The sequence below is a fragment of the Helianthus annuus genome, chromosome 12, assembly GCF_002127325.2.
Source record: "Helianthus annuus cultivar XRQ/B chromosome 12, HanXRQr2.0-SUNRISE, whole genome shotgun sequence".
In the NCBI taxonomy this organism is placed as follows: Eukaryota; Viridiplantae; Streptophyta; class Magnoliopsida; order Asterales; family Asteraceae; genus Helianthus; species Helianthus annuus.
Genome location: NC_035444.2, coordinates 61046501 through 61066466, shown reverse-complemented (window position 1 = coordinate 61066466; position 19966 = coordinate 61046501). Strand labels below are relative to the sequence as shown.

General features: G+C 39.0%; 1 protein-coding gene across 1 annotated transcript; it reads right to left on the bottom strand.

Annotated features, from left to right (window-relative positions):
• Positions 1 to 1360: 1360 nt before the first annotated feature.
• LOC110892965 (zinc finger BED domain-containing protein RICESLEEPER 2-like) lies at positions 1361 to 18692 on the bottom strand. Its single transcript, XM_022140094.1, has 7 exons — positions 18451 to 18692; positions 16240 to 16353; positions 13719 to 13812; positions 2698 to 3824; positions 2520 to 2606; positions 1502 to 2349; positions 1361 to 1431 (listed from the first exon to the last, which is right to left on the bottom strand). Exons 1-7 carry the CDS (start codon positions 18690 to 18692, stop codon positions 1361 to 1363), a joined length of 2583 nt encoding a protein of 860 aa, XP_021995786.1.
• Positions 18693 to 19966: the final 1274 nt, after the last annotated feature.

Sequence of the window (19966 nt, the reverse complement as noted above, 5' to 3'; positions counted from 1 at the left end):
GATAGGGTTAACTCACTTTATGACTGGCAAACTGTTTGGGGTTCATCACTGATATAAAACAGAAACGAAATCGAAAACAAAACTTATGAAAATAATCCCTTTCGTGCGAAAGGGTACACCCTGTCGCGCGAAAGGAATCCCCTTTCGGGCGACTGGTGACTGTTACGACGAAAAATTGCATGTTAGATCCATCCAAAACAGATCCTTTCTTGATGGAAATTAACCCTAATGCAAACCCTTAACCATGAAATGAGTTGGGGGTCTTATGGGTTCCAGATTCCATCAAGATCGTGCAGAAAATTAGAACAAAAAGTATGAACAAAATGGTAAAAATGTTAGAGTTTGTAAATCTTGATTTGATTCTCATATGGTGATGCTCCAACATCAGTTTGCCAAGCAAATTAGTGGAAACCATCATATGGTGATCGCACTTTTTATTTGGTTATGTATTAATGACTTTAATAACTAGTTTCTTATGTTGATGGTGAATCTTCCTTATCATTTGTCTGTGGTGTCTTGGCGTTATTTTACTGTCTATATAAAATAAAAGATTTTCACCATTCATATCTCCATGGTCTATATGGAGATATGTTGGCTACCTGGTCGGGGGTTAAGGGAATAGTTTGGTAAGAGTCTTGCCTTGTTCAGTGTATAGATCCTGCAAGGACCTGGGTCAAGTTTAGTAGGACCTCCTTCAATACCCACTGGTATTGGATGGAGGGGGTCCGAACTCCTTGACCCCCTCATATGTAAATTACTATTAAAACATTAATCCGGCTACTTAGGATTGTATCCATGCTGACTCAAACTAGGGGTGTGCATGGTTCGGTTCGGTTCGGTTTTGAGCCGTAACCGTAACCGAAACCGATATGATCGGTCATTACAAATCCTTAACCGATCGGTTCGGTTATTTCGGTTTCGGATAATTCGGTTAATTTTTGGTTAATGTTCGGTTACGGTTAAATAAGCGTTTTTTATTTTTTTTAATTTATCAATTTTTTTATATAGTTTGTGTAAGTTGTTGTTGACTTGTTGGGAAGGTGTGAATGATACAAATACAATTAAAAAAAACAACAGCCCACATGAAAGTCCACATGAAAGTAACAAGGATCTTCATTAACAACTAAAGCATAAACAAAATGCAACTTAAACCATTAGCAAGATAGCAGCTAACTAGACAAGCAAATGTTATACAACCCAACAAAAGGGTTTAAATCCAACAAAATAGCATCATAATGTTAACCCGAAAATCTAAAGTAGGCACGTGTTACGTGAAGCCACAACAATACAAAAAAGTGGCTAGAGTTTTAAAGTTAACAAAGTTTTAAACCAAAAATGCTAAAAGTTCTACTTCTAGACGTTAGTCCCAATCTTCATCTTCATCATCTTCAGCAATCGAGTCTTTGGGCGTTTTCTTTTCGGGTATGCAATCTACAAAAGCGCACATAAATAATTAATATCTAAGTAAAAATAAGAACATGTAAATTAAAAATGTTATTACCAATTTCCATATTCTCCAAAGCATCAACCAACACCTCTAGTTGTTCACCATGCACATAAAGATCTTGCAAATCTTTTGGTGTAGACCGTAACCAATCTTGGGCACAAATCAACCCCTCTCCAGTTTTAGGAGTAAGAGAGCTCCTATATTTATCAATCACCCTACCACCGGTGCTAAAAGCCGACTCGGATGCAACAGTTGAGATCGGCATTCCTAAAACATGCTTAGCAATTTCAGAGAGAACAGGGAACTTAATCTTATTTTCCTTCCACCAAACTAAAACATCAAATGTTTCCTCTCTTTTTTCTGTTCCATCCCGTAAATAAATTTCTACTTCATGATCATCAAGAACTTCTTCACCTTCCTCCTCTAAATACTTCTTGTAACCATCTTCTAAGTCAACATACCCAACATCATCAATCAAATTACGCGAGGATGACGAAGTACTTTGTCGCTCCTTTGTTTTAGCTACCTTTAGTTTATAATGATCAAACAACTCCATTAATGTTTCTTTCACTAGCTCCTTGATTAACTTGATTTTTATGGAACCTTTGCCATGTATCAAACTTAAAGAATAACCAAGATAAGACATCTTATTCCGTGGGTCTAAAACAAGTGCCACATACAACAAATGGTTAATATTGTCTAAATTATCCCAATACTTCTCAAACTTTGTGTTCATAGACAAACCCATGGCTCGCTTCTTCTCATCAATACTTAAACACATACTTGCTATACTTGAGTGCATTTTGGAAAGCTCAACAAAAAACCAATTTGCGGTCACATATTTAGACCCCGATATCTTCTTTGTCACATCAAAAAATATCCTAAAAAATTCCATGAATAGCCTAAGACAATAACATCTCAACTATATTATAATACATATACAATAATAAAAGGAACTTGGATCATAAATAGGCTCTATCTCTTTATATATATATCACAATAAAAGGCTAAAAGATAATGTACCTCGCATTTTCCCAATCTTCTTCATCGGGTGCCCCCAAAACTCTATCACTTTTTTTTTCTTTTCCTTGTACTCGTCTCTTCATCGGCGACTTCACTATGAAAATATGTTCTATAATTGATATCCACATCTTGAAGCCTATTAACAAAAAAACATATAGCATCATAAGATATTAGATAATTAGTATCAGACAAAGCAAATAAAATTTTGCGACAAAATATTAAAGTACCTATCAAATGCTTTTGAAAACTTAAGTGCCGTTTCCAACATTAAGAAAGTTGAATTCCATCGAGTATCCACATCAAGACATGGTTTCCTTTTAGAATCAATCTTTTCGTTCTCAACACAATCTTTGAAGGTTAGAAACCTAGAAGGAGATGATCTTATATATCTTACCGCATTTCGAATCCTAGCTATGGAATCAACTTGTTCTTCTAAACGATCCTTGACAACAAGATTTATGATTTGAGCATTGCATCTCAAATGCATATATTTTCCATCTAACACGGAATGAGGACCTTTAAGCATTCTTTTTAAAAACTTAATTGCTCCATCATCATTTGATGAAGCATTATCAACGGTTACCGTAAAAACCCTATCAATGCCCCAATCTTGTAACCAACGATAAACAAGTTTTCCTATTGTCTCACTCTTATGATTTGCTATTTGACAAAAGTTTAGAATTTTCTTCCTCAAAACCCAATCTTCATCAACCCAATGTGCGGTAAGACACATGTAATTAAAGTTTTGAACGAATGTCCATGTGTCGGTTGTAAGAGATACAGTCTGACCTCTTAAAACTTGTTTTAGTTTCTTTTTCTCTTCTTGGTACACCGACAAGCAAACCCTAGCTATTGTCCATCTAGAAGGAAACTTAAACATAGGATTTAAATCCCATACGAATTCTCTAAATCCCTCATCATCAACTATACTAAACGGTTGATTATCTTTTATGCACATACGAGCAAGAGAGATTTTACATTTTTCTTGGCTAAAAGAATGAGAAGCCAAGCTACCAATGCCTTCCCCCGAACTTTTAGGCTTAAAGCTCAATTTAGATTGTTTTAAATCAGCCTTCTTATAAAGTGGTGACTTGTGGCATACTCTCAACAAATGATACTGCAAGGGACTCGTACCATTTGTTTTAGAACCGGCTGCCATCCATTTTAAACAATAACAACATTTTGCTTTCTGAGAAACTTGATCAAATGTAAAATGATTCCACACGAATGATCTTTTACTACCACCTTCATTGTTCTCTTGTTCCGTGTTTTGCTCATCAACACTATCAACTGGTTCGTTCAATGTTTCTTTAGTTACATCAACATCAAGTGTCGCGCTACTCGATTCTTCCATCTACATTTACACAGATTTACCAAACAAATACCCTTATAAGCATTTAAATAGTTAAATTTTTCATTCATATTTGTTCTCCATTCTTTATAACCTGGTAGTTTAAGCCTACTGTTAACTTCAAATTTGCATAAAAAAAGTCAAAATGAATTTCATGAATAGCTACTGTTAAGAATAAAATCTCTTATTAATAATAGCTACCAGCCTACCATTAAGAATTTCCATCAAAAATCAAAATGAATTTCAAGAGCAAATTATACTAGCCAGTAGATATGTTAAATTTAAGAATTTCCATCAATAAAATCTCGTACCCTTTTACAACCATATGTATAGAACAGAACAAATTATACTAACCAGTAACCGTATATAAGTTTCAATCGACCTGTTAACCATTTTTATAAGAACAGAACATAGACTTACAGAGAGAAGCGACGTCGAGCAGAGAAGCGACGTCGAGCAGAGAAGCAGCGTCCAGTAGAACCGAGATCGTATGAGCAGAGCCGGAAAGTTGGAGCGTCGTCTTCTTTGAGCGGGAGAACCAGAATGACGATACGTATTATGATCTCAGTTTGAATTGGTTTTCACTTTCATTTGTTTATTAGTGTAATGGACCTACAGTTGACATTTGTTTTTTATTAATGTAAAATGGGCTTAGTAACTTGGGTCTAAAAACAATGGGCTTCTTAAAAACTTAGGACTAGATATAAATATATTCACAAAAATATGCATTGGGCCAATCGGTTCGGTTATGGATAAATCTGTTCGGTAAAATAGGCTTAACCATAACCGAACCGATTTTTTCGGTTATTATAAAAACGGATAACCGAACCGTCGGTTAAGGCTCGGTTCGGTTATTTTCGGTTCGGTAATTTCGGTTATTTTGGTAACCGTTCGGTTATTTCGGTTATACAATCACCCCTAACTCAAACTACCTAGCCGAGGGTAACGTCACCTTCAAAAGAGGGGCCTACCACATTACGCATTAATAACTTAATTAATTATCTTTCAATAATCCAACCCTTTAGGATTGTATCCTTGCTGACTCAAACTACTGGGTTGAGGGTAACGTCACCTTCAAAAGAGGGGCCTACTACTATAACTAAGATAATCTCTTAAAAAGTGCAAAAGTGCGAAAATAATCAAAGGTTACACTAATGGCAAGTCGGATCCAAGTGATTCATCTTGTCTATCTGTTTTTCTTTTTATTTTTATTTTTCAGCATTTTTAGTTTTTACTTTCTAGTTTAAACCTTTTTCTAAAATTTTGATTTGATTAAACGTTGACGATAAACCGATACTAAAAGCTCTTGTGTCCTTGGACGACCTCGGTATCTTACCAACACTATGCTCACGATGGGTGCACTTGCCCATATGTATGTTTGGTGTTAGTAAAATATCGTGTTTTATAAATTTAAAACTTGACTAAAGTATAAAAAGGGCTAAAAATATACACAAAATATATATACCACCGCACACACACCAAGTTTTTGGCGCCGTTGTCGGGGACACAAGGATTTTAAGAAAGTTAGGAATCAACGGCCTAATTGTTTTTTTCTTATTTTCTGTTTTTTTAGGATTTTTCGTAATTTTTCAGTTTCTGCAGAGCTCAGCACGGGTCGTGCCCGCTGAACATGCCCCCTGCCCAATCTTTGGTACTAGCAATCCTGTTTTAAGTCAGACAGTAGCTGAACACGGGGCCGTGCCCACTCAACACGCCCCGTGCCCAAGCATCAGTTACTGAAAACAGAACCGTAAGATCCCGACGGTTGGTAATTTCTGACACAAACATGAGCGATACTGATTTTTTTTACTATCGGCCCTCTTATGGTACGTGGTGTCAAATATGTGGTGGAAATCATAAAGATTTAGAATGTTATTTTCCAAAATATAAGCCCCACTATATAGACCCATTGTTTTCCTGTAGCCTTAAGAGGGGCGAAAGTAAAAATAATCCTTATCTCTCCCTCGAATGCTCTCAATCGACTCTTCTAGGAGAAATGCTTCTTGATGAATTATTTCAAATGGAAGACCTAATTCTTAATAGGGTAAAGGAACTTGAGATGGATATCATTAATTCATCTCAAGAAGATACCCAAGAAGAATTGTTGAGATCACATTCGGATAAAAACAACTTCGTTGTTCCCGAAACTACCTCTAACCCTCTTGAAGACTTGAGCGATTGTCGTCCCTGTGTCGATTATGCTGTGAAGGACTTCCCATCGACTTCGTTCGATGCATACATAGACCTGAGCGATTAGGCATACACCTTCTTTAACGAGAGCCTGGGAAAGGGTTGGACTTGTCCACCTACATTTAGCATAGGAATCACCCTTACCGACAACCTCTTGCGTTCTCGTCTAAATCTAGATCAATTAAGGTATCTCAGGCACTTTAGGGTTGTTCTGTCCAGTAAGGAACCACCCGATCCGAATAAATTCCTTAGAAATAGACGAAACTTCATAAACAGCCTCTAGACACGGGGCCCTGTCCAGGTCAGCACGCCCCCTGTCCACCAAAAGATTCCCGTCTGACTTTTTGTCAGAATGCGGACAAAATGTGTCAGGATCTTGCCTGCACACGGGGCCGTGTGCAGCATGCTGTCGTTTTCTATAAATGCAGCCAAGATTCCTGCACATTTGGACCACTCCAAAAGACAGAGATTTTGTGGATCTTCACACATACCATCCTAGGTATATTCTAAAGAAGGTTCCCAACAACCATCTTGTCTTTTCTACTTTTGTCTATTGCCTTCTTCTTCATTTTCACCTCAAAACACCTCCATTAAAGCTTGAAATCAACATGGTTCCAAGCTTTATTGTGATGTTTGTTGGGTTTTCATTTAAGGAATCTTGTTAAAAATAAGTTCTACAACATTGTTTTAAGTTATTTCTGCTTAAAAATGTTTTAACAAACGGAAAAATAATTTAAAACTCCAAGATTCCTTGTTTCAAAAATCTGCAGATAGGTGAACACGGGGCCTTGCTCATTGAGCACGGGGCTGTGTCCGAGGTTACTGTTTCATTAAAATGAACTCTCTTCAGTTTATTTTCGTAGAATGTCAAGCCAAAACAGTGGAACTTCGTCAGCAAATTCCAGAAACAGTCGAAGAGAACGGAGGTCCTCAATCGAAGCAACTCTCGTACGCTACGTGATGGCATTACGTGAAGCTCTTGATGAGATGACATCGGTATAGGAGGTCCTAATAGACCGTATAAATTATCTTACGGTGGGGTTGAACGTTCTTGTGACACCTCCCATGGAACCAATCCTCCCCCAAGAGGATTGGAACCTAGCACTTGGAGTCAATAATCCCACCGGAAGAGATGACATCCCCGCGGAACCTCCTCTTGACGATTTGCAAGAAGTCCCGGTGGAAGTTACACCCTCTCAAAATAATGATGCCAATTAGCCCGCCTTTCTTCTCCTTAGGGAGATAGAAGAATGGCTCGCCGACGTGTGAGGGATCCGTATCCAGAGGAAGAAGTTCTTCGAGCCGCATCCAACCGAGAGAATTATCTTTTCGGAAATTTTGCTAATAGAATAAACTTTAGGCTAGAACTTCTTGTTTTAGACGTGTTCTCTGACCTATTTATCTAGAATTTTAATTTATTAGGAATATTATGTAACTTTCTCTATCGAATGAATGATGGTTTTATAAATTATTGGTGTTTGGATGATGTTGTAATGGATAAAACACACTCAGGATGGTGAAGGATATCAAGGGAAACTTAAACCAGCACCCCATGCACAAAAACAGAGCCTCCCGCAAAATTTTCTTCATTACAGCAAGTTCGGCACGGGCCATGTCCAGCTAACACGACCCCGTGCTGAACCGTCTGCAGAAAATCGACCAGTTCAGGTAACTGGACATGGGGTGTGTTCGCTGAACACGCCCCCGTGCCCAGGCTTCTGTTTCTTTTTAATGATTTTTGTTACTGGCAACCTGAACACGGGGCCGTGCCCGGACACCACGAGCCCGTGTCCAGATGCCCAGTAACATAAAAAATTGTTTTTAAACACACTTTTACACATTCAGTCAACCTAAAAACTTATTTTTGGGACACATTGAGGACAATGTGTAATTTAAGTGTGGGAGGGATGCTAAAACCTTGAATCTTGCAAGTCCTAATTACAAGCCTTACACAAAATTCTATTGGAACCGCTAAACACCCCAAATTTTTTCAAAATCTTTTCATTTTTTTACTTGGAGTAAATTGCCACTTTCGTCCCTGAGGTTTGGGCACGTTTGCCATTTTCGTCCAAAATGACACTTTTGTACCATTTTGCCCCTCACGTTTGGCATTTTTTGCCATTTTCATCCAAAACATTAACTGAGTCTGTTTTTTCTGTAAACTTTTAATAAAAAAATAAAAAAAATAATTTTTATCTCCTCTCTTTCTGTCTTCTCTCTCATCTACCATCACCACCACAACCCCATCACCAATACACCACCACACCACTATCACCACCCCACCAACACCGTCACCACCATAACCCCTCACCACCAGACCACCACTCAGTCACCACCCATCACCACCCCACCAACACCACACCATCATCACCGATCGAAGCCCAAATCCAACGCCACCGTAATCCAATTTTCACCACCACCTCTGCTTCTGACCACAAGACACTAAAGTGTATCAACTAAACCTGTATCATGATCTGAACACCAACACTCCGGGACCGCCTTTGCATAATTGGGACCTGAACACCAACAAAGTGGACCACTCTCCCATCTTCCTTGCTGAAAACAGGAACCATGTGAAGCAAAACCAAAAAATGGTGTCCCGTTTTTCATATAATTCAACAAGGTAAGTTGTATGGTCCTCTCCTCCCTAACCGCCTGTTGAATTTCCATAACCTCTCGCCGGTTGGTCTTAATCCCTTGAAATATCCTCCCGTTGTTACCCACAACCTCCTGTCTTGAATAACCGGACCTTTTCAACAGCTTTTTTGAAGCAAACACAATCGGGTGACCCGGAATCCATGGGTCGGTTATGGTGAAGCTATGAGGCAAGTCATCGAGATGTTCTCTTACCCAAGATAAGTAACTGGTGTTAATAGAGGCAGAGGTTTAGACTTTAGAGAGAGAGAATGGGGGTGGGGGTGGGTGGGGTAGGATTTATAATTAGTTTTTTTAATCTTTTTTAGTTTTTTATTAAAAGTTAACAGAAAAACAAACTCAGTTAGTGGTTTGGATGGAAATGGCAAAAAATGCCAAACGTTGGGGGCAAAATGGTACAAAAGTGTCATTTTGGACGAAAATGGCAAACATGGCCAAACCTCAAGGACGAAAATGGCAATTTACTCTTTTACTTGTCTTGGTTTAATTTGGGAATTACAAGTTCTAAAAAGGTTATATTTTTACAAAGTTACAACCGATAGCGTCGTGATAAAAAGAACCAACATAAGAAAATTATGAAACGGCATGACAAATCTAGTTAAAATTTGATTATAAATACTTGATCACATAAAAACCCATTCCCACAAAAAGTGAGTTTTGAGCCTTTATTGAGCATACAAATACACATCTTTAAATTAAATGTTGATTTTTCGTTTCTTGTGTGAATAGCCGCTTGGTTCTTACGACTCTAGAACTTGCCATGACGATACATTCCCGGTCCTTACCAACTTAAACCCAAGTAAGTAAATGATGGAGGCATTAGGACTAACCCTTTTTTATTTCAACACCATTATTTTTCTTCTTTTTTTTACCACCTACCCAAAATCTCCCTAGTTAACCCCTTTGAGCCTAAATCTTTTCATTTCTTAACCCAAAACAAATACCCTTTTTTTACACACCAAAACCCTTTATTTTAGTAACAAAGCTCGGTTTTCTGATGACTTACTTATAAAATATATATATATATATATATACATATATATATATATATGAAGAATAATGAAGCCAAGAAATAAAACAAACAAGTTCATCAAAAAAAAAGAACTTTGTTTGAAGATTTGCTTCATTAAAATAAAAAGTTACGAAAATAAAAAGTCTTACGAAAATCGACGCTTTTTACGCTTTTAGCCCTTTTCTACTAACCACTAACCCAACCACCTACCTTTAACCCAACCTAACCCTTCCCCCCAAAAGTCCTCTTGATATTTACAAAGGTGTATAGTTAAAAAGGAGGAGGATTGATTGTTTGGCAAGCTTATGGTAGAAGTAAGTTCCATGCCGCTCTCGAGTGTTTCACAAAAATACATTTTCGGCCGAGTGTTGAGTGATCCCTCGTGAGGTATGTGAACTTGTATATAAATGGAATTTTAAAGAGGCATGTTATGCCCTAACAAGTAATTTATTTTATGTAATGTTCTACTAAATCATGACGAATAGGATTGTAAATAACATAAAAATAAAACCTACTAAAGAATCTTGGAATCCCGACACTCTATGACAAGCCCAGAAACCTTCTCTTCTACCCATTCCATTTGGGAGTGTAAGCCACATTATAAAGATTTTTGCTTGAGGACAAGCAAAGATTCAAGTGTGGGGGTATTTGATGTGTGCAAAATGCAACATATAAATTACATCAAATGAGATATAAAACTAACCCTTTTTTAGTACTAATATTGTAAAAAGTGTGTTTTTGTCTTCCTTTTGTATTTTCAGGGTTAAAAGAGCTTAAATGGACAAAAGAAGCAAAAATGCAGCTAAATCTAACAATAATATAAGAAAAGGAATAAACGTGGCATGCCCGACCCCTCAACATCATCTCCCCAAGCAAAAACAAGAGAACAGAAGGCTGAACACTCCCCGTGCTCAATGAGCACGGGGGCGTGCCCAAGTGTCTGCAGAAAAGACAAAGTTGTAGAAGCTTCTATCACCCAACACGGGGGCGTGCCCAGCGGACACGCAGAATCTAGGCAAATCTTGATAGTACGGATACGCTTCTGCACATGGGGTCGTGCCTAGCGGACACGGGGGCGTGGTCAACTAATGCAGACAAACTGCAATTAATGAAGAAAGAGAAGATGGATGGACACGGGCCCTGCCCAATGGACACGGGGTCGTGTCCGGGCTTCTGTGCAGGCTTCACCACCACAACCCCATCACCAACACACCACCACACCACCATCACCACCCCACCAACACCGTCACCACCACAACCCCTCACCACCAGACCACCACTCAGTCACCACCCATCACCACCCCACCAATACCACACCATCATCACCGATCGAAGCCCAAATCCAACGCCACCGTAATCCAATTTTCATCACCACCTCTGCTTCTGACCACAAGACACTAAAGTGTATCAACCAAACCTGTATCATGATCTGAACACCAACACTCCGGGACCGCCTCTGCATAATTGGGACCTGAACACCAACAAAGTGGACCACTCTCCCATCTTCCTTGCTGAAAACAGGAAACATGTGAAACAAAACCAAAAAATGGTGTCCCGGTTTTCATATAATTCAACAAGGTAAGTTGTATGGTCCTCTCCTCCCTAACCGCCTGTCGAATTTCCATAACCTCTCGCTGGTTGGTCTTAATCCCTTGAAATATCCTCCCGTTGTTACCCACAACCTCCTGTCTTGAATAACCGGACCTTTTCAACAGCTTTTTTGAAGCAAACACAATCGGGTGACTCGGAATCCATGGGTCGGTTATGGTGAAGCTATGAGGCAAGTCATCGAGATGTTCTCTTACCCAAGATAAGTAACTGGTGTTAATAGAGGCAGAGGTTTAGACTTTAGAGAGAGAGAATGGGGGTGGGGGTGGGTGGGGTAGGATTTATAATTAGTTTTTTAATCTTTTTTAGTTTTTTATTAAAAGTTAACAGAAAAACAAACTCAGTTAGTGGTTTGGATGGAAATGGCAAAAAATGCCAAACGTTGGGGGCAAAATGGTACAAAAGTGTCATTTTGGACGAAAATGGCAAACATGGCCAAACCTCAAGGACGAAAATGGCATTTTACTCTTTTACTTGTCTTGGTTTAATTTGGGAATTACAAGTTCTAAAAAGGTTATATTTTTACAAAGTTACAACCGATAGCGTCGTGATAAAAAGAACCAACATAAGAAAATTATGAAACGGCATGACAAATCTAGTTAAAATTTGATTATAAATACTTGATCACATAAAAACCCATTCCCACAAAAAGTGAGTTTTGAGCCTTTATTGAGCATACAAATACACATCTTTAAATTAAATGTTGATTTTTCGTTTCTTGTGTGAATAGCCGCTTGGTTCTTACGACTCTAGAACTTGCCATGACGATACATTCCCGGTCCTTACCAACTTAAACCCAAGTAAGTAAATGATGGAGGCATTAGGACTAACCCTTTTTTATTTCAACACCATTATTTTTCTTCTTTTTTTTACCACCTACCCAAAATCTCCCTAGTTAACCCCTTTGAGCCTAAATCTTTTCATTTCTTAACCCAAAACAAATACCCTTTTTTTACACACCAAAACCCTTTATTTTAGTAACAAAGCTCGGTTTTCTGATGACTTACTTATAAAATATATATATATATACATATATATATATATATATATATATGAAGAATAATGAAGCCAAGAAATAAAACAAACAAGTTCATCAAAAAAAAAGAACTTTGTTTGAAGATTTGCTTCATTAAAATAAAAAGTTACGAAAATAAAAAGTCTTACGAAAATCGACGCTTTTTACGCTTTTAGCCCTTTTCTACTAACCACTAACCCAACCACCTACCTTTAACCCAACCTAACCCTTCCCCCCAAAAGTCCTCTTGATATTTACAAAGGTGTATAGTTAAAAAGGAGGAGGATTGATTGTTTGGCAAGCTTATGGTAGAAGTAAGTTCCATGCCGCTCTCGAGTGTTTCACAAAAATACATTTTCGGCCGAGTGTTGAGTGATCCCTCGTGAGGTATGTGAACTTGTATATAAATGGAATTTTAAAGAGGCATGTTATGCCCTAACAAGTAATTTATTTTATGTAATGTTCTACTAAATCATGACGAATAGGATTGTAAATAACATAAAAATAAAACCTACTAAAGAATCTTGGAATCCCGACACTCTATGACAAGCCCAGAAACCTTCTCTTCTACCCATTCCATTTGGGAGTGTAAGCCACATTATAAAGATTTTTGCTTGAGGACAAGCAAAGATTCAAGTGTGGGGGTATTTGATGTGTGCAAAATGCAACATATAAATTACATCAAATGAGATATAAAACTAACCCTTTTTTAGTACTAATGTTGTAAAAAGTGTGTTTTTGTCTTCCTTTTGTATTTTCAGGGTTAAAAGAGCTTAAATGGACAAAAGAAGCAAAAATGCAGCTAAATCTAACAATAATATAAGAAAAGGAATAAACGTGGCATGCCCGACCCCTCAACATCATCTCCCCAAGCAAAAACAAGAGAACAGAAGGCTGAACACTCCCCGTGCTCAATGAGCACGGGGGCGTCCCCAAGTGTCTGCAGAAAAGACAAAGTTGTAGAAGCTTCTATCACCCAACACGGGGGCGTGCCCAGCGGACACGCAGAATCTAGGCAAATCTTGATAGTACGGATACGCTTCTACACACGGGGTCGTGCCTAGCGGACACGGGGGCGTGGTCAACTAATGCAGACAAACTGCAATTAATGAAGAAAGAGAAGATGGATGGACACGGGCCCTGCCCAATGGACACGGGGTCGTGTCCGGGCTTCTGTGCAGGCTTCACCACCACAACCCCATCACCAACACACCACCACACCACCATCACCACCCCACCAACACCGTCACCACCACAACCCCTCACCACCAGACCACCACTCAGTCACCACCCATCACCACCCCACCAATACCACACCATCATCACCGATCGAAGCCCAAATCCAACGCCACCGTAATCCAATTTTCATCACCACCTCTGCTTCTGACCACAAGACACTAAAGTGTATCAACCAAACCTGTATCATGATCTGAACACCAACACTCTGGGACCGCCTCTGCATAATTGGGACCTGAACACCAACAAAGTGGACCACTCTCCCATCTTCCTTGCTGAAAACAGGAAACATGTGAAACAAAACCAAAAAATGGTGTCCCGTTTTTCATATAATTCAACAAGGTAAGTTGTATGGTCCTCTCCTCCCTAACCGCCTGTCGAATTTCCATAACCTCTCGCTGGTTGGTCTTAATCCCTTGAAATATCCTCCCGTTGTTACCCACAACCTCCTGTATTGAATAACCGGACCTTTTCAACAGCTTTTTTGAAGCAAACACAATCGGGTGACTCGGAATCCATGGGTCGGTTATGGTGAAGCTATGAGGCAAGTCATCGAGATGTTCTCTTACCCAAGATAAGTAACTGGTGTTAATAGAGGCAGAGGTTTAGACTTTAGAGAGAGAGAATGGGGGTGGGGGTGGGTGGGGTAGGATTTATAATTAGTTTTTTAATCTTTTTTAGTTTTTTATTAAAAGTTAACAGAAAAACAAACTCAGTTAGTGGTTTGGATGGAAATGGCAAAAAATGCCAAACGTTGGGGGCAAAATGGTACAAAAGTGTCATTTTGGACGAAAATGGCAAACATGGCCAAACCTCAAGGACGAAAATGGCAATTTACTCTTTTACTTGTCTTGGTTTAATTTGGGAATTACAAGTTCTAAAAAGGTTATACTTTTACAAAGTTACAACCGATAGCGTCGTGATAAAAAGAACCAACATAAGAAAATTATGAAACGGCATGACAAATCTAGTTAAAATTTGATTATATATACTTGATCACATAAAAACCCATTCCCACAAAAAGTGAGTTTTGAGCCTTTATTGAGCATACAAATACACATCTTTAAATTAAATGCTGATTTTTCGTTTCTTGTGTGAATAGCCGCTTGGTTCTTACGACTCTAGAACTTGCCATGACGATACATTCCCGGTCCTTACCAACTTAAACCCAAGTAAGTAAATGATGGAGGCATTAGGACTAACGCTTTTTTTATTTCAACAGCATTATTTTTCTTCTTTTTTTTACCACCTACCCAAAATCTCCCTAGTTAACCCCTTTGAGCCTAAATCTTTTCATTTCTTAACCCAAAACAAACACCCTTTTTTTACCCACCAAAACCCTTTATTTTAGTAACAAAGCTCGGTTTTCTGATGACTTACTTATAAAAAATATATATATATATATATATATATATATGAAGAATAATGAAGCCAAGAAATAAAACAAACAAGTTCATAAAAAAAAGAACTTTGTTTGAAGATTTGCTTCATTAAAATAAAAAGTTACGAAAATAAAAAGTCTTACGAAAACCGACGCTTTTTACGCTTTTCGCCCTTTTCTACTAACCACTAACCCAACCAGCTACCTTTAACCCAACCTAACCCTTCCCCCCAAAAGTCCTCTTGATATTTACAAAGGTGTATAGTTAAAAAGGAGGAGGATTGATTGTTTGGCAAGCTTATGGTAGAAGTAAGTTCCATGCCGCTCTCGAGTGTTTCACAAAAATACATTTTCGGCCGAGTGTTGAGTGATCCCCCGTGAGGTATGTGAACTTGTATATAAATGGAATTTTAAAGAGGCATGTTATGCCCTAACAAGTAATTTATTTTATGTAATGTTCTAATAAATCATGACGAATAGGATTGTAAATAACATAAAAATAAAACCTACTAAAGAATCTTGGAATCCCGACACTCTATGACAAGCTCAAAAACCTTCTCTTCTACCCATTCCATTTGGGGGTGTAAGCCACATTATAAAGAGTTTTGCTTGAGGACAAGCAAGGATTCAAGTGTGGGGGTATTTGATGTGTGCAAAATGCAACATATAAATTACATCAAATGAGATATAAAACTAACCCTTTTTAGTACTAATGTTGTAAAAAGTGTGTTTTTGTCTTCCTTTTGTATTTTCAGGGTTAAAAGAGCTTAAATGGACAAAAGAAGCAAAAATGCAGCTAAATCTAACAATAATATAAGAAAAGGAATAAACGTGGCATGCCCGACCCCTCAACATCATCTCCCCAAGCAAAAATAAGAGAACAGAAGGCTGAACACGCCCCGTGCTCAATGAGCACGGGGGCGTGCCCAAGTGTCTGCAGAAAAGACAAAGTTGTAGAAGCTTCTATCACCCAACACGGGGGCGTGCCCAGCGGATACGCAGAATCTAGGCAAATCTTGATAGTACGGATACGCTTCTGCACACGGGGTCATGCCTAGCGGACAAGGGGGCGTGGTCAACTAATGCAGACAAACTGCAATTAATGAAGAAAGAGAAGATGGATGGACATGGGGCCGTGCCCAATGGACACGGGGTCGTGTCCGGGCTTTTGTGCAGGATTCAGCACCACAACCCCATCACCAACACACCACCACACCACCATCACCACCCCACCAACACCGTCACCACCACAACCCCTCACCACCAGACCACCACTCAGTCACCACCCATCACCACCCCACCAACACCACACCATCATCACCGATTGAAGCCCAAATCCAACGCCACCGTAATCTGAACACCAACACTCCGGGACCGCCTCTGCATAATTGGGACCTGAACACCAACAAAGTGGACCACTCTCCCATCTTCCTTGCTGAAAACAGGAAACATGTGAAGCAAAACCAAAATATGGTGTCCCGTTTTTCATATAATTCAACAAGGTAAGTTGTATGGTCCTCTCTTCCCTAACCGCCTGTCGAATTTCCATAACCTCTCGCTGGTTGGTCTTAATCCCTTGAGTGTGTGAGTCGTCTCGGGATCCAAGATTGATCGTAAGAGTTCTTGACAATCAAAGGCCATGTTTACCTAAGTCTCTTACATCACTTGGTGAAGATAAGTGTTTAGTGTAATACTTTTTATTTTTAATTTTTTCGCACTTTTTATTTGGTTATGTATTAATGACTTTAATAACTAGTTTCTTATGTTGAAGGTGAATCTTCCTTATCATTTGTCCGTGGTGTCTTGGCGTTATTGTACTGTCTATATAAAATAAAAGATTTTCACCATTCATATCTCCACGGTCTATATGGAGATATGTTGGCTACCTAGTCGGGGGTTAAGGGAATGGTTTGGTAAGAGTCTTGCCTTGTTCAGTGTATAGATCCTGCAAGGACCTGGGTCAAGTTTAGTAGGACCTCCTTCAATGCCCACTGGTATTGGATGACGGGGGTCCGAACTCCTTGACCCCCTCATATGTAAACTACTATTAAAACATTAACCCGGCTATTTAGGATTGTATCCCTGCTGACTCAAACTACTTAGCCGAGGGTAACGTCACCTTCAAAAGAGGGCCCTACCACATTACGCATTAATAACTTAATTAATTATCTTTCAATAATCCAACCCTTTAGGATTGTATCCTTGCTGACTCAGACTACTGGGTTGAGGGTAACGTCACCTTCAAAAGAGGGGCCTACTACTATTACTAAGATAATCTCTTAAAAAGTGCAAAACTACGAAAATAATCAAAGGTTACACTAAAGGCGAGTCGGATCCAAGTGATTCATCTTGTCTATCTGTTCTTCTTTTTATTTTTATTTTTCAGCATTTTTAGTTTTTATTTTCTAGTTTAAAACCTTTTTCTAAAATTTTGATTTGATTAGACGTTGAGGATAAACCGATACTAAAAGCTCTTGTGTCCTTGGACGGCCTCGGTATCTTACCAACACTATACTACTCTCACGATGGGTGCACTTGCCCATATGTGTGTTTGGTGTTAGTAAAATATCGTGTTTTATAAATTTAAAACTTGACTAAAGTGTAAAAAGGGCTAAAAATATACACAAAAATATATATACACCACCGCACACACACCAATGGGCGAGAGGACCATTCACGCGAGAGGGGTCTTTCCCTTCCTCTCGAGGTTTAAGTTCGATTACGTTATGTGTTTTAGCCGGTTTTACATATAACGAACATAAATGTATATTGTACAATTATGAAACATGTACAATAGTGTTTAAAATGTCGATTGTGAGTATAAATATGCAAACAAGTCTAACATAAATGACATGAATATGAATAAAATACTTGTGTTTTCATTATGATCAATTGTCTCGGACTACAAAATGAAACGAGATAGAATACGACATGAGTACAAGTTTCTAAAAAATAGAATGTACAACAATACTTGCTAAATTGGGAAAGTACAAATATGCGAGGCGTTACACCATCATTGGGAAGAAAGCCAATGTTGGGTCAGTGATGTCGGGAATCTCTCCTGGTAAGTTGTTTATAACTTTACATCTCTGTTACCTATCCCTTATGTTTTTTCTAACACCGAGTATATTATCCAAAACCGAAAGTGGCGCAGCCAAAGTTCAGATTCATACATTCCAAGTCTGCGCCCAAGGCACCTTCACCTCCTCCTGCTGGTGCCATAAAAAAAGGTGGAGGGAGCTCATGGGACTACGAGTGAGAAATTAGTTGAGCCAATAATTGAAGTCCCTGTCTTTGTTGTCGCTCCTAGTACTGAAGGCGTCACTCCTAGCAGCGAGCCTGTTAAAACAGCAGAGAAGGTCTTTCAGGCGGAGAAGACAGTTGGGGTTGAAAACCCGTTGAAGTGGAGAAGACTGCAACCGATGGGGTTGAAAAACCTGCACCAGCGGTTGAGAAGCCAACTCAGGAGATTAGGCAAAAAGCCAGTGATGCTGGTAAGGGTAAAGGGTAAAGGGGCTGGTGTGCAGCAGACATGTGAAGCAGGTGCGGCGCGGGTGGTGAGGGTGTTAGCTCATTTCGTGTTCGACACAAGGAGCCCTCACCAATCCCACGTTTCTTCTTCACCAAATCACCTCCATTACCCAACTCCACCTCACCTTCACCGGCAACACCAGCATCCGCCGGATCTCTGACAGCCTTCACGCCATAGGTTTCCTGAATCGGTTGAATTTGGTCTGAGCTTTGACTATCAACTCCTGAATTTGGAACTTGCATCGAGTAATTGAATCAATTGAATCGAAGTAAAGTTGAATTTAGTTCATGATGAAATTGAAAATATGAAACCCTAGATTTCTGAAATTGAAGATGAGTTGGAACGGAGGTGGTGGTGTTTTTGTTTGACTGCTACGGCGTCATTTAGTGTATGTGAGAGGGATGATCAGGTGAGGGTGAGTTTTTGCGTTTGGAGTTGCGACAGAGAGATTGTTGAAGACTACTTGGTGTTGTAGATTCTCTCGGATTCGGGTTTCTTTTGTGTTTCCTGGGTTTTGTGTTGTCCAGGATGTTCTCAGTTGGGTTGGGGCTCCACATGTACATACCACCATTGTCGATCAGACGGTTGCAGGGGGAGAAGATAAGGGATTAGGGATTAGGGTTTGGCTGTGGGGAGAAGATGAAGAAGGTGAACATATATCTGCTTTTATAGGGTAAAGGGGTATTTAATTTAATTAATTTAATGTAACTTGGCAAGTATGAATGAAACGAAGGTAACTAGAGGTGAAAAAATAATTTAATTAAAAATATGTTATAATAAATTCAGATTGACCATTTTGTCCCTAAGGAAAAAGACAAAATAACCAGATTTTATTAGCCAAATATCAGGTGATTTGATTTTTGGACCAAAATGGCAATAAAAGTGAAACCACAGGGACCTAGATTAAAAAGGTTTGAGGTTTGGATTAAAATGGTAAAAGTGACCAAACCTCAAGGACTAAAATGGCAGTTTAACCTTTTTTTTTTGTTTCTCTCTCACTTTATATTAGGCTACACGGTATGGTGATGGTCCTCCCTTGGAAGATGGTCCGCCACGTAAGCGTCACGTAGGATGGGCATGAGGATGTGGCAAAGAGGATGGAGGTAAAGAAATGGGGGGATGATCCTAAAATATATGTATATGTTGTATGTATATATGTGTGTGTGAGGAGGTTTTGTCATCATGTGGGACGACTTGAACGGCCTGAAGAAGCCGGAGAGGACGCGACGGAAGGGGGGAGAAATGGGTGGAGGATGGGCGCCGCACCGGGACGGAGGACGGAACTCCATACCGTCAGCCTTATAGGATGATTAAACATATCCCAAAAATAAATATCTATACTATCTATAATAGGAGAAGATGAGCTAATGTAAATCTACCTATGTGTCAACTCCTAAGGTATGCCACATGTCAATTATGATGTCATAATCGTTTTATAAATTTCCAATTAAATCAGTTTTAATTAATAAATAATAATGAATAATAAGTTGGTAGAGAAAGAGGGAGGAAAATTTGA

Bases quoted from the DNA above. Each gene is read 5' to 3' on its own strand.
- LOC110892965 (XM_022140094.1), bottom strand. From the start codon at position 18,692: ATGCAAGTTCCAAATTCAGGAGTTGATAGTCAAAGCTCAGACCAAATT. The intron at 13,813-16,239 runs GTGATGATGGTG...TCCTGTTTTCAG, and splicing joins TTGGATTTGGGCTTCAATCG to CAAGGAAGATGGGAGAGTGG. The intron at 1,432-1,501 runs GTAATAACATTT...GCGCTTTTGTAG, and splicing joins TTTGGAGAATATGGAAATTG to ATTGCATACCCGAAAAGAAA.